Source organism: Zosterops lateralis (genome assembly GCF_965231275.1).
Source record: "Zosterops lateralis genome assembly, chromosome: Z".
In the NCBI taxonomy this organism is placed as follows: domain Eukaryota; kingdom Metazoa; phylum Chordata; class Aves; order Passeriformes; family Zosteropidae; genus Zosterops; species Zosterops lateralis.
In genome coordinates, this window is record NC_139800.1 from 45,112,833 (window position 1) to 45,127,090 (window position 14,258).

At 39.5% G+C, this 14,258-nt stretch overlaps 1 protein-coding gene across 4 annotated transcripts in view; it reads left to right on the forward strand.

Moving 5' to 3' along the window:
- The window catches only part of NRG1 (neuregulin 1), a gene marked incomplete at its 5' end in the record, with an annotated part of 177,648 nt that overhangs the window by 138,684 nt on the left and 24,706 nt on the right, over window positions 1-14,258 (forward strand). For 3 of the 4 annotated variants that reach the window (XM_083883860.1, XM_083883862.1, XM_083883861.1), the window contains one exon: window positions 7,644-7,773. In XM_083883860.1, the coding sequence (XP_083739986.1) occupies window positions 7,644-7,773 (130 nt within the window). Of the gene's footprint in view, window positions 1-7,643; window positions 7,774-13,787; window positions 13,856-14,258 lie in introns of all 4 variants that reach the window. The other variant, XM_083883859.1, reaches the window with a different exon arrangement.

The window sequence follows — 14,258 nt, forward strand, 5'->3', positions numbered from 1 at the left end:
AGAATAGATTTTGACTGACTATGTTATAATGGGAGGAAATTATTTCAGCACTCAATGTGATAAGGAAATAGTTATGTCAATATCACTACATACCCATCAGGGCAAGCTTGATGGTACCAGATGGATTCTGTAATACAATCCTCTACCACAGTAACTTTCAGGAACAGTAAGACAGCACTTCTACCTGAGCTGAATCTAACTGCAACTAATCAGACCTAGATTTTCTACCATTATTTATTTTAGTAATTGAATGTTGGTTACAGTACAAGTGAACTAAATGATCAACCCTCACAGAGAGCATCATATGTGGACCGAAGTAGAGAAAAAAAAAAATCCAGAGTTTGCATCCCCAGGCAGGGAAAGCAGTGTTAGTACAGCTGTACTTGCTGTCTCATTTCTCAGGAAGCTTGCTGCCATGCCAAATCTGCAGTTGGATTTGGGTAGCTGGCAGGGCCTTAACGTAATGTTCAAATTCCCTCTGGACGTTTTCTTGAAGGACAGCAATCTTTCTTCATAATCTTCATACTCTTTGTCTCTTTGTCCTTTTAGTTCTGCCAAGGTTCTTTTTTCTTACGTTTTAAGTGAAAAGTCTTCTTGAGTTAAAACCTTTGGGTATGGTGGTTTGCTCCATAGAGAAATGATGCTGTTTGGATTAGGGTGGTCACGACACTACATTGCAGAATCAGGACATCTGGGAATTAGAAAAGAGCCTGAGTTCTCTGCTTGAGTCCAGTCCTTCCAGCAGTTTGATTTCCATATAGATCTGGTCAGTCACCTCTTCAGGCTGCAATGCAGTTGCAAATGGCTTGCAATAGCACCTTTCTTATTGATTAGACGGGCTCATGACACCAACAGGAAAACATGATCTGTCCAGTGATTTGATGCAGTCAGTTCTCCTGAGGTTGGGATTTATGCCTTGGCACTCAGCGGAAGAAGGCTTCTCGCCTGTCCAACAGCTGTTTTCTCTTCTGAGTGCAATGGCTCACTTGGGAGCAGGACTAACAGAGGAGGAACTGGACTACTAAGACAGCTCTTGCTTTGTGAAGCCCCACCTCCACTCTAAGTCTCCTTTTCAGCTTCAACCATCTCCTGTGTATCTGCCCTGGTGGTCAGCAGCTTGAAGAGATCTTTCAGAGCTCTATGGAAGAGCCGTGAGATACATACATGCTGAAGCACCTCCTAACAAATTAATTAATGGTTGTTTAGCATGGGCTCAGCCCATTACTCAGCCCATTGCATTGAGCCCAATGAGTTATGTACCTTACCTTGCTGCACAGCAAGCATGGGAAAGAGGCTTTGTGGCCTCCAAAACAAAGTGAGCCAGGAATCCTTTCCTACAGTTTATTTGGCCACTCAGGTTTTTCTGCATGATGGGATGTTCTCCAGTACAGCAAAGGACTCCACACTGCATAGCATTCATTGTATCATGACATTTGCACTCAGCTCCTTGTCTGCTGTCTGCTTTAATCTAGGGTCTCTAAATTTTTCAAACCCTTCCACCCATTTCTGGCATTTGCAAGGGTGTCTCTCAATAGCAAAAACACTTCCTTGTCTGGCTGTCAGTTTAGCATTCTTGAGCTTAGACCTGTTTTTCCTGCATTGGTCCAATCTATGCATATTTCCTCTGCACATCCTTTCTTTTCTTTTCCTTCTGTCCTTTCCTACCACACACACATTTTTCCTCTTGAGATGCTCTGGTCTGTCACTGCCTTGTGTTTTGCTATTCATGTCTCCCTTCACCAAGTGGGGAATATTCTAAAGGCTTTTACAGACTTTTTGGTTAACACACCACCCTCAAGTGAAAGCTAACATCTTTTTTTTTACAGCAGTGAAAAAGCATGGCTTGTCTCAAAGCTCAGTTTCAACCAGGTGTTTCCATTCACTAGTATTCTTCCACAGCCTGTGTTTTCCACCCTTCTTCTGAAAACTTCCTTTTGCAAGCAGTAATTGCATTTCCTCACCAACAACCTGTGAACTGTGTGTGTCCTTGCCTATGCTTTCTACCACCTCGAAGTCAAATGAAGTAAAGAGAGTTGTTTTTGATCAGTAGGGTTTAGCATGTGTCACCTCTTGACCCTCTGTGGTGAGACAGATGCTGTGCAGGTCTTTCAGTCGTGCGCCTGCCAACTGGGTCAGTCTGTTGGCCTATCAGGGAGGAAGCCATCGGGTGGTTCGGGTGGTGCAGCAAGCTGAAGCGTCTGTCCTTTGTTTTTCTTCTTTTTTTTTTTTTTTTTTTTTTTTTTTTTTTTTTTTTTTTTTTTTTTTTTAAACTTTGCTTTGGTAAGGCTGGATTGGATTTGTGAAAGGAAACCACCACTGAGTCCATGTCATAGAGGGGAAGAGAGGCATGCCACCTTGGTTCAGCAAGAATTTATGTGCTCTCAATCTTTCCTGAAGTTTCTATCTTGCATACCCAGCGGTTTCCTGTTTCCTTCTTGCTGGCCCTGATCTTCATAGAGATAGTGCCAAAGTGAGAAAGTACTGTCTTAGGGCCAGAGAACAACTCCACTAATTTGTAAGCATTCAATTCCAGCTGCTGGCTGAACAGAGACTCCTCTCTGTGGAGGTCCCAGGAATCTGTTACACTGCATGTTATTTGTGAAGAGAGAAGCTGAAAAAAAATTAACTGGATTGAACAGCCAGTTTAGGGTATTAAATCACAAAAACAATGTGAAAAAATCTGAGCAGCCCCATGAAATAGATTATAAATGCCTCATATAGATTTGGTGGTTTTGGAGGGGTTTTTTCTCTGGTGTTTGTATGTTGGTATTGGTAGTTTTTTTCAGCCTTTGGAATGTTCACAGCTACATGAATGCAGTTCCAGATCTGGAACAATTATGTATGTATGAATGAAAATATATGTATGAAATACATCTTTTTACACACCTGGTAAAATGGAAAGTCCTGTCTCTTCAGAAAAGGGCTAATTGCTGATTACTGTCAGTTTTGGCTTCTCTTCTCTGTGTAAGTACCCATATACCTTCTGCTGCCCACTGTTACACTGGAACCAGCAGCTTTCCTCATTCATCGCAGCACAGAAATGCCAAGGTTTTCTGTACTGTAAGTACCTTGCAGGTTGGATTCATCAGGGAAGTCAGAGTGAGTTGAAGAGGCTCAGTACTGAGGGGAAAGAAAATCTAGGTGATTTCATGGAGATATAGAGGAATTAAGTACTATAGCAAGATTGCACAGGAAATCAATGTACCCTACAGATCAGGGATGTGCATCTGTAAACTGCACATCAGCAAGTCAAGAGGGAGCTGGACTGTGCTTTCAGAGAAATTAATGAGCTTCAAGTATAGGAATATGAGTTAGTAAAACTGGCTTTCAACTGGGAGCAGAGACTCTGTCGCCCCAAAGCTTGTTTTTGTGCACTCCTGCCCCCCTCTTTCTCTCCCTTGGTCCTACTTCACTCTATGCAGGTCCCTTTCTCTCCACCAGCATGAACCACAGGTTCACAAAAGTGGACTGGAAAGGTGTCTATCTGCAGTCCAGTAAGGTGACATATTTACCTCCAGTAAGTGGTCTTGCAGTGAGAATAGCAAACTTTCCTGTGTGCTGCAGATGCCACTTTGCCTCCATTGAGTCATAAGCATCTCACTAGCTACCTTGCATGACTTTGAGTGTGTCCTCTGATTTTACACAACCTTTGCAGAAACTCAGTTCAAAGAGGCCTGGATACTGTTCTGTTTAGGTTGCAAAGCTCTTTCCTCTTAGTCTGAATTGAGTAAGAGATCCCTTAGGGCTCCTTGCAGTGGACTGTCTCATCTGTGCGGAGTCTGGGAGTCGGTGCTGTAGCCATTAAACATTAGAGGGTTTTTTGGAAAGCAAGAGAGAAAAAGAGAATGCATTTTTCTGTTTCAGACCAGAAAAAAAGGGTCAGAGATGCCCCAGGTAAGAAGAGAATTACAATGAAGTTTTGGCTGCTTGACATGAAATGAATCTAGGGTAGTTTACAACAGTAATTCACGTTTTAGAGAACTGCTTTTGTAAAATGGAACTGCTTCTATTTTTCCTCTTGTTAATGTCTTTAGGCAATTCCCATGGATGGGAGCCGATCTCATTGTTTTTCAGTGCCATGTGAATATTTGCTTTATGTGTAGTGACCTTGTTCACCTGCCTGCAATTGCGTTTTTTAATATGTTGTTTCTGCCTTCAGGGAAGGGAGAGGGGAAGGTAGACTAATGCAGTGTTTTCACATATTCTCTCATGCATGATATTTTGAAATTGTGATTTACCTGTAATGTATGTAACTTAGTCCTTGAAGTAAGCTAAGTGTTTGGTATAGGACTCTAGAACAAACCAGCTTTTCTCTCTTGTGCTTGTATAGCTGAAGAAAACATCACAAAAAAGAAAGTAGGTACAAATTTTGACTAGGTGGAGAATAACAATGCACGGATACATATGCTACAGCTCTGTGCTTTACCTCATCACTAATGGTCATTCTCACTAAACATCTTCCAAGACCATGTCTGCTAGAGATGTATGTTCGTATTTTCGGGCTAGTTATAGACTGTATGAAATGGACTCTGATGAACACCTGCTCCCAAACACCACATTTCTTCCGTTATGTGGCTTTAAGTGAAACCCAAATCCATAGTTAGTGTTTCTTGTATTTAATTGGCAAAGTAGGCTTACAGTGCATACACTAAATACTGGCCATATGCCATAAAACTATGCATACTTTACAAAGAAAAATTAATATAAGAACTAACTCCCCGCAGACTTTTTCCTCCACTCAACCCATCACAAAGCTCAGGCATACGGGGACTATGATGCCAGCAGATCAGTAATGCAGAGAAAATTCTTGTGCAAGATTTGTACAGCAGTTTTCAATATGTAATGCCCCATACACGGGTAAAGATATTCCTCACAAATATGTGTGAAGCACTTGCCTCATGAGATTTTTCTGAGACCTGCAGATTATTACCATCTTTAGTAATCAGTTCAGAGCAATGCTGCTGTTCAAATCTTACTTGTATCAGCTGGGGAATCACTGTTAACTGTGAAACTCCATGGTTCTGGTTTTGATTGAGCTTCTGCTTAAAGAAAAAGCAAGTAAGTGAGATTAAGGAAACAATTACAGACAGCTTCAAGTCCACTTGTTACTGTATCTACCATATCTACCTTCATTATTCAATTTAAAACATTACATTAGCCAGCAGAGTAGCAAAACTATGGGGTTGTTGGGTTGTGGGGTTTTTTTTGAGGGGGAAGGAGTGGTTCAAAAATATTGCAGACAATATTGGGCTTTTTTTGCCCCTTCGAAATTAATGAGCTAGCTTTCTGAGCTCAGGGACATCCTGAGAGTATTTGGTTCACAGCTTGAATTGTGTTCTTTAACTTTATTAAAGGGTGTATAGGTTATCAGCAGTGGTAAGCTTAATATTGGTTGCATGTCGAGACTCACAAAGGCTTCAAAGCATGCATTAACTGCACAGATGGAATTTGTTCACCCACATTCTTACATCCTAGGACATGATATGTCATGTCAGGCATCTCCTTCATGACAATAATCCAGGATCCTTTCAAACTAGCAGAGAAGGAAAGGCTCTTCTACAGGGCAAATCTCCCCATCCTAAGGGAGAGGAGATCCTCAAGGACGGTGGTCAGGCCTCTGACATCAAACATAGAGGACCCTTCACTGCTAAGCGGGTGGCAGTCTATAGGCCAGCCTTTTGTCAACGTTGGGTGCAAAGTCCTGTTTGAACTGGTGGTAGTTGAAAGAATGTCAGACTACTCTTAAAACATGACCCCTTTTCCTGTCCCTAGACCAGACATAAACTTATCCTGATCTGAGAGGATATAAATCATCCTTTGAGGAGCCAGGAAAAAGGAATGTGTTATTAAGAGGCATCTGTACTCCATGTTTGCCTTTCATTAACACTAAGAGGCTCCAGTCAAAATCAGAATCTGTTGAGATGTGACACAATGTGTGGATACAAGTGAGAAGCAGGAGGGTTTTTCCTGGCCTTTTAGAAGACAGCATCCCATACAAGCAAGGCAGCATGGAAGAAGGAGAAACAAGCCAAGGTGGTGCACTCTCCCAAGTACTGAGTGCTAAAAATGCATTTACCTGGAAGATAATGGGAAATGCATAAAAATGAAATAGGACAGGGACGAACTATATCATAGTATAGCTCAAAATGCATAAGTGGTATTTGTTCATAGTTGATCTGCTAAAGCCATTTTTTCTTCAGATTCAGTGTATGCATGAAATGTCACACATCACATATTATAAGCATGGCCATTGGGTGCCTTTGTCTTAGAAAAGGTTTCAAATATCAGACAACTTTTCTGCAGGCGTTTGCAGCTTTCTAGTCAACTCAAATGAAATCATTCAATAGGTAATCGCATTGTTTCACCTCAGGGTATACACTGTCTTTCAGAAACAAAAATATTGAGATTTTTTTGATCGCAATAACAAAATTCCTAACTTCTGTATGTCTGGAAATAAGCATATACCATGCAAGAATCTCCACCACTTTTTACATTTTGCAGGTAGTCACTTAAGTTAGTTTTAGCCATTTAGAATTATGGGCATATTGCCAAAGGTTTAATCTTCACCTGCAGACAATCTGGACAGACTGTCACCACCAAAGGGGTTTATCCCTCTCCTTGGGGGGAAATAGTTGAGTTGCTTTCTATAAGCTTATGAAAAGCATATCCTTGACAGAAATTGCATTGGCAAATCCTAAGGCTGTGATTACTTACCCTTCCCTGGCAGCCTCCCTAAAAGTTTGCTAAATAAGCAATGCTCCTGCCTTCTCTAGGTATTCCCTAAATACAGCAGGGAGTAAGCTATGAAACACTGTGGTCAGGGTGATGCCTTCATTTAACAGCAATTTAGACACCTAATGGTGTTTAGCAGCATTGGTGGCCCAAAACCCCATGCTCATCTCATGCAGATGAACCCAACTGCAGGAGATGCTAGGCTGGCCTCTGGATCAAGATTCCTGTGGACACAATGGTGGCAATGGTATATGCAAAAGAAGGAACAAAATCTCCAACCTCTCCATTCTCTTCCTACTACAGAGTCAAATCAGGGTAGCCACAGGTCTTGTTTATGAGCAAGGAAAGAGACACTCAGCTTTTAGCCATTCACCCTCTCCTCAGAGAGAAGGAAGTGGCTGGACTGAGCACTTGAATAAGCACAGGGCCTCAGGTTAAGCTTCACTGAAAAATACCTGCTTCAAGGCAATACCAGGAGGAAATATCATCCAGGACCTTATTTTATTGGACACTATATCAGCAATCTGTAATGACAGTCACACACCAAAATCACTTGAATGCAATTAATGCAATAAAAGTTACTGAATATAAATTATGCATCTTTAATGAAGCACATATAAGGATTGCAAAAATTTTAGGCCACTTGATGGGCAGAGCTAGGAAAACCCTCACTTCCTCCTGGGCTGAGTGTAGGGTTGTGTATCTCTGAGGTATGTATTTGAATTTCACTCTCTCTGGCAATCAACAAAATGCAGGGTCAAGTGATTAGTGCTTGTGGTAGCAGCAGATAGAGAGCTCAAGGGACTTGCCAGATCCTCCCTAGTCTTACTTCTTCCCTCACATACAAGTATACTTACGAGCCAGAAAGAAAAACAGCCTCTGATCTGTGTTTTCATTCTTATCTTTTCCAGCCACTTCCACATCTACAACTGGGACAAGTCATCTCACAAAATGTGACATAAAGCAGAAAGCTTTCTGTGTAAATGGGGGAGAGTGTTACATGGTTAAAGACCTCCCAAACCCCCCAAGATACCTGTGCAGGTAAGAAATCTTATTTGCTTCTTTTGTTGGAGCCGTCGGCTTTCACAAATCACTTTTTCTTTATAGGACCACCTGAAAAACGTCTTCTTCTGAACTTGCATTTCTTCGTTTTTTAACCATATGGATATGGAAATAATGCCAAGAATGGCCTCTGTGTTCCACAGAGGTGTATGAAACATAGCAGAGGCTAACTGGGAAATATTTCTACATGATAGTGGCACAGCATCTTCTATTGGCGTTTGTATGGCACAAAGCAATACAACTTGAGCCTCATGTTAGATATAATGAAACAGACGCTGTAACCTAAATATTCTGCATTTAGAAAAGAAAAAAAAGGGTGTGGAAAACTGCATTGAATATTACACTTTGTATAGAAGAAACTGTTATTTAATTGCCTGATGTAGTAACTGAACAGTTTCTGGTGAGACCAGATTCACAACTGTTGTGTTTAATTGAATAAAAAACAATGAATGTGTGGTGGAGGTTACCATTTTGAGTGCCAATCTTTATTCAGGAAGGCATATGAGTTTAGTTTAGTGAGGTGCTTGTGCACCTTTTTCACGTCCGGGTTGTGTTGTTTTGGTCTGCTGCAATAGTCCCTTGCATCAGAGAACATCCATGAACAGCTGCAGCACTGGAATTTACCTCCTGTCTGGGAGCATGTCATGTAGCTTTTATCCCTGAAGATTAACTAGGCATAGGGGCTTCTTCATGCTAGCTTGAGTGGAAACACAGCATTTAAACCTTGGGAAACATCCTTGGTACCTAAGAGGGCTGAGTGAAAAAGGTGCACTTCTGTGAGGATATTACTGTTTTTCAGACAGTGATAGTGGTTTGTGAAGACTGTCATCTGCTGTAACTGCATAATTTTTCAGTCTCCTCAGACTAAAAAAAGACTAATTGTAAAGATAACTTTGGTAGGTGAGTTAGGTGAATGTCTGTGATGCTTTCATTAGGCCAAGAAGAAATTGATTGCTTGTCTTTGTTGGGGGTTTTTTTGGGTATTTTTTTTGGTTGGTTGGTTGGGGTTTTTTTAGTTTTGGGGTTTTGGTTTTTGGGGTTTTTTCAAGGAAAACAAACAAACAAAAGCCATCAAATCCCCACCAAACCTCACAGTGTTCTGCTTTACCTGTAAGTTTTCTCTTTTTTTATAGAAAGATATTACCTGCACATCATTGTTTTCCTTTGGATTTTCATAGATTGCTGTGCTGCTTAAAGCAATGAATGTCCCATTGAATTTTAGCATCATTTTTAGCTACAGCAAATATGGAAATTTTATATGTGCTGTGGGTTGGATTCTTTTTTGAGAAAGAATGATTTCTGTTAAATTTACTTGGGTATTGTAAGCCAGCATTCAAGATGAGCGGTTTGCTATGACTCTCCAGAGCATGTTCAAGAGCCTTTGAGTTTCAGCTTCCTATCCAAACACTGTTCAGAAAACTTTGGTGAATGGCAGAGATGAGCATTGAGCAGACTTGCCATTATTAATATTGTCTTGGTAGTCTCAGAGGTATCCTATCTTCACTGATATGGACACTTCTTTATTTTAATTCAAACATCTGTATGTTCTGTAATGATATTATAGACTAATTTTTAAAATAAAATGTCTTGAAGACATTTGAATAAAGTGGGGGCTATTTTTCCCTATTGTAGACAAGAAATAACCTTTAATTCTGGGGGTGTATGTCAAGGAAAAGGCGATTCCTAGATTTGGCAGATGTACCTCTGCCTGGGTGGTCCAAGACCTATTTGGAAAAAGCATCAGAGCTGTAAAGTTAAGACAGGGAGAATATCATTCACCATAAGGCAGTGGAGATTCTTACCCTGAGAACTGTCAGGGCCACCATTATTTTGCAGGGCCATTTGCTATGCCCTCTAATACTTGCCAGAACAAAAATTTTATGTTGTGTAGTAAAATGATGCAATACAGCTATACAAGAAATAAAAGTGAGTACTTGAAAGTCAGTGTACTGGGAAACTGAAGAGACAAAATACAGTTTTCTTCTTATTTCTTTAAGAATAAAGATGTCCACTTTTTATTTGAACATTCCAGTTATCTAAGATATGTATTTAACCACTACACATTATCTTCATTGTTCTAAGAAAACAAATCTACTCCCAGAACATGCTTCTGGAAACAGAATGCTTGAAATATGGTACTTGCTCTTCATATTTCTGCCTCAATAGCAAGTTCACATTTTTCCATATGGTCCATCTGTTGAGAGCAAAAACAAAATTTCTAAAGCATGAGCCATATCATTCTAAATTGGTTTTATCCCTAACCAAAAAAACATGACTCAGATTCAAAACAACCATGGAATTTTCAAGGTAATCTCTTGAGGATAGGGATTTACAAAACCCCTATCGTATTAAAAAAAATTCCTAAATTCATTTTCAGTTAAAATCTGGCTATATATTAAAAATATATATATAAAATACATAATGATGATCCAGACAGGATGAGATCTTACTCTTCTGGATACTTCAATAAAATTCTTGAACTTCAAGAAAATTCCCTGCTTTCAAGAGGTAGCCATGTGAAATGCTCAGAAAGGTGTGAAAACGTAGTAAAGCATTGTACAGCTACATTTGTGTTAGCATGTATTTTCTCCACATATATTTTAATTAAGGCACAAGACTGAGTAAAGCAGTCTCAAAATAGGACAGATGAAATAGGAAGCTTTGACGACTTAAATAAATTAGTGTATGCTATTTTCAGAAGCTTCGTAAGAACACAAGTCACATTTTGAAAACATCATACACTGAAAAAGCCTGGATGTTACTGGCTTCCTGTGAGACTGAGATTCCTAAGTCATTTCTATTCACTTGGAAATGTGTCCCCAAATTCACTGAAGAGAAAAGATTTCAATAAATGCAAAATTAAGACCAAAATTCCTAGCATTTCTTTCTTATTTGAAAAAAATCTATGTGAATTTAAGATCTGTTACACTTTTGAAGTGTTCTTTTGAAGTATCATACCATTAAGGTCTTGATAGTCTTGACTAATTGATTTCTGACTTGCAGACATCATCTTTTCTAGTGGTTTTGGTATTACTGAAGAAATTAAATTTACAATGGAATTTCACTGGTTGAAAATAATGCTACTGTCTTAACAGAAGTGTGCTGCTGCTTTTCTTAACAGCAAAAGAGTGAATTATGTACATTTTAATGATACAGCCTTTTTCTATATCTGTCTTCATATAAAGGCCTTTGTAGAATAGAAATGGGCAGAAGTTTCTTCAAACTAGGAGGTTTGCAAGGAGAAGTTCCAGAAGTATTCATTCAAGAGACAGGATAAAAATACTAGTTCTGACTTAGGCAATTAAATGGATAAGTACTGTACTTCTCATGGGGAAAAAAACATCCTCTCCCTCAATGCATTTGTTTGTAGACAGTGAATGAAATGGAAATATGAGTTCCTGAACCATTCAGACATTCCTCTCCTGGTGAAAAAAATTCTGATAATACATGTTCAGTGTTGTAAGAAGTGTCCACTGTACACATGGAAATGCTGCTCTCTAACTACTGTGTGTAGAGGCAAAAAGCAATTATTCTGTATGTCATTCAGTATTTTGTTTTTACCCAGTTAATACAAAAAATAAATGATCCAAGTAGCCTTTTTTTAAGGGAGAAAGGAAATTACAAGGCTCTCATCGCACAAACATATACATTTTGTTCTAAGTTGTTTGACCTCAGCTTTTGCTACTGTCCTAAAGGAAAATGGTACATAGATAATGATATAGAAAAAAAAGTCACAACAAGAAACAATGTCTGAAAACTTTCAGTAGGACAAGGTGTTTGGGGAAAGGACACCATTGCAAGCTGATTGTAGAAGTACAGTCTTCAAGAAACAAATTGTACTGGAAACAGGGCTGCAGTGCACATCTGAGCAATAAAATGCCTTTAGCATTCACACACATCATCATAAATGAAAAGGCTCACCTCAGCTTTCCTCTCAGCTTGCCCATCCTGGACTCATTCAAGGGCAGGTGCTGCAACTGTTTTTCAAGCATTTTCTGACAATGGTTTCAGAGGAAGTATAAACACAACTAAACTGTTTTCGGAGCCCTGTCAAGACCCTGCTTGGTCTGGAAGTTTTTTCAGCATTATCTATGCCAGTGCTCAAATTGTTTTCATCACCTCCACAGCTGCACTAACATCTGAAAACAAGTACAGAGAAATCAAGCAACCACCAGCAGCCAGTGGCAGGAGGAAAACATGAGGCTTTCAGTGATGTTTCTTGGGAATTTGTAGGGTTGAGCCTGATGAGAAAGATGCAAAGGTCTATGAATTGAAAGCCAAGCAGGCGCAAATGCCAACTTTCGGGGACAGCCATTTAACAAGATCAGTAGTTCGAAGTGTTTTTATTCTTGATTCAGTTACACAGATCAAAATGTTTTCTATCAAAAGCATTTTGCCTTTTCTCGAAGATACATAAAGTCTTGTGTCATGTCCAGCAAAAGCATCTTCTAAAGACAGTTATTCTTTTTGCATTTTTCTCAACTGAATATATCTGTGGAGACTGAGACCTTTCCACACTGGGTACTTACCATAAGAGGTGACTTTGGCTCTGAAGAACTTAAATTCTCTTCTTTAATAAACAAATATATCATTAGAGAAAATCAGGTCCAAAGAATCATCTGCAGATCCTTGAAATATCCCTTTATTACACAAATATCATTCCTGCATGGTTTGTTTAAACAAGATGCTAGTGTTTATCCTTGACACTGATCCTTTGGCAAAGGGATTTTCTGGAAGTCTCACTTGTGCAAGGGTAGCATCCCTGTCTTTCAGGGCTAGAGGCAATTGTGGAAAACAGAATTTAAAATATTGGAACAGCTTTCAGCACACAGGAAACTCAGATAGAAGAGATGAAAGATTCTTCTGACCAGCAAGTATTTGCAAATAAGAAGCCTTTTAGCACCCAACAAGGAAATTATGAAGAGATTTGAAAAAGAGGCTAACACTATATCATCAGCAGGAGAAAAAGAGTGGGAGATTCTTGCACCATGGCAAACTCATGGAGAGCATCACAAAGACAGGCAACACAACTGAAAGGTGGTCCCAGGAGCAGATATCAGGTAATTTCAGGTTACATGCTGATTAAGAATGGGGAGAAGGAGAAAGAGGAAAGATTGATATCTGTGTAGATCTTTACTGTGGTGGACAGTCATTCACACTTAAGTCTGGAGCACTGGAAACCTGCATTGCTGTGGTGATATTTTGGGAGCCTGAGCCCTGCCCCAGCATGCAGAATAAAGGTGAAGGAAGAATTTACAGGCAGCAGCAGAAAAGACGGGCAAATCACAGAAAAGAAACTCCTCCTCTATGATAAAGGGGAAAGCTGCACTGAAGTTTTCTGCAGAAGAGCTTATAAACTGGAAGGACAGACAACTCCAGGGCTGCAAATCTTGAGAATACTTCTGCTTTCTCATTTTACTTATTGCCTGGACTGACTTTTTATCTTTTTGTGAGCCATGCTGAATATATTTCCCTTTGGGTTTGACTTTGTCTCCTCATTTGCTGGATTTTTGTGACTTTTTGGTGATCATTGAACTAACTATTCCTCACAAAAGCAAATTACCAGAAGACAGAACATGCCATCACAGAAATAGGGAAAATGTGGTATTTTCATAGATTTTATGTGACTAATGAAAGCAACAGTGTAAATTGTTGTTATGCATTGCATTGCAAATTTTAAAAGAAAACTTATTACCTTCGTGAGATGGAATAAACAGTGAGCTGGTACACATTTTTGCTAGCCATGATTCTTCTTTCTTTTTTAAAGCAGACAAGCAAAATTACTTTTTTTTCTCTGATGGATTTTTGCTGTAAATTTTGCAAAGTTTTATCTTCTGGAAAGGTTACACCTTCTTGTCTCTTTTCTGATCATTTTTCACTAACACCCAACCAGGAGGTCACTTAATGCACTCGCACTCCGTAGACCAGCAGATGTAAGTCTGTTAGTGCAGTGGTTTTGATGTATTATTGCTTATCACATTTTTGCCCTTTAGGTGCCAACCTGGATTCACTGGAGCAAGATGTACTGAAACTCTGCCCATGAAAATCCAAAACCAAGAAAGTATGTTAAAATAATCTGAACTTTGCTTTCTTCCCCAACTACAGCAACAAAATCAATAGTACTTGGTGTTTTCACAGTTCAGCTGGAACCGGCCTCTTTACTCACTAATTTATGACCTGATTTTCTGAAGTACAGTCTGTACACCATGGCATTATTGACCTCCAAAATATTTCTCATTTGTGTGATTTTTGATCTTTCCATTCATTCACAGATGCATTTGTTTTGCACACGCTGGCAGTTTTCCTGTTTGGGAGACTGCTGCAAAGTGCAACCCTAAAAGACCAAACTCATGGAGATGAGTATGTACAGATCTTGTGTCCTTGCTGCCTTGTGGAAAGAGCATTCTAAAACCAGTCTGGGTCTCTGGAATGGTGATTTTCTGTCTCAGATCTTGAAACACACT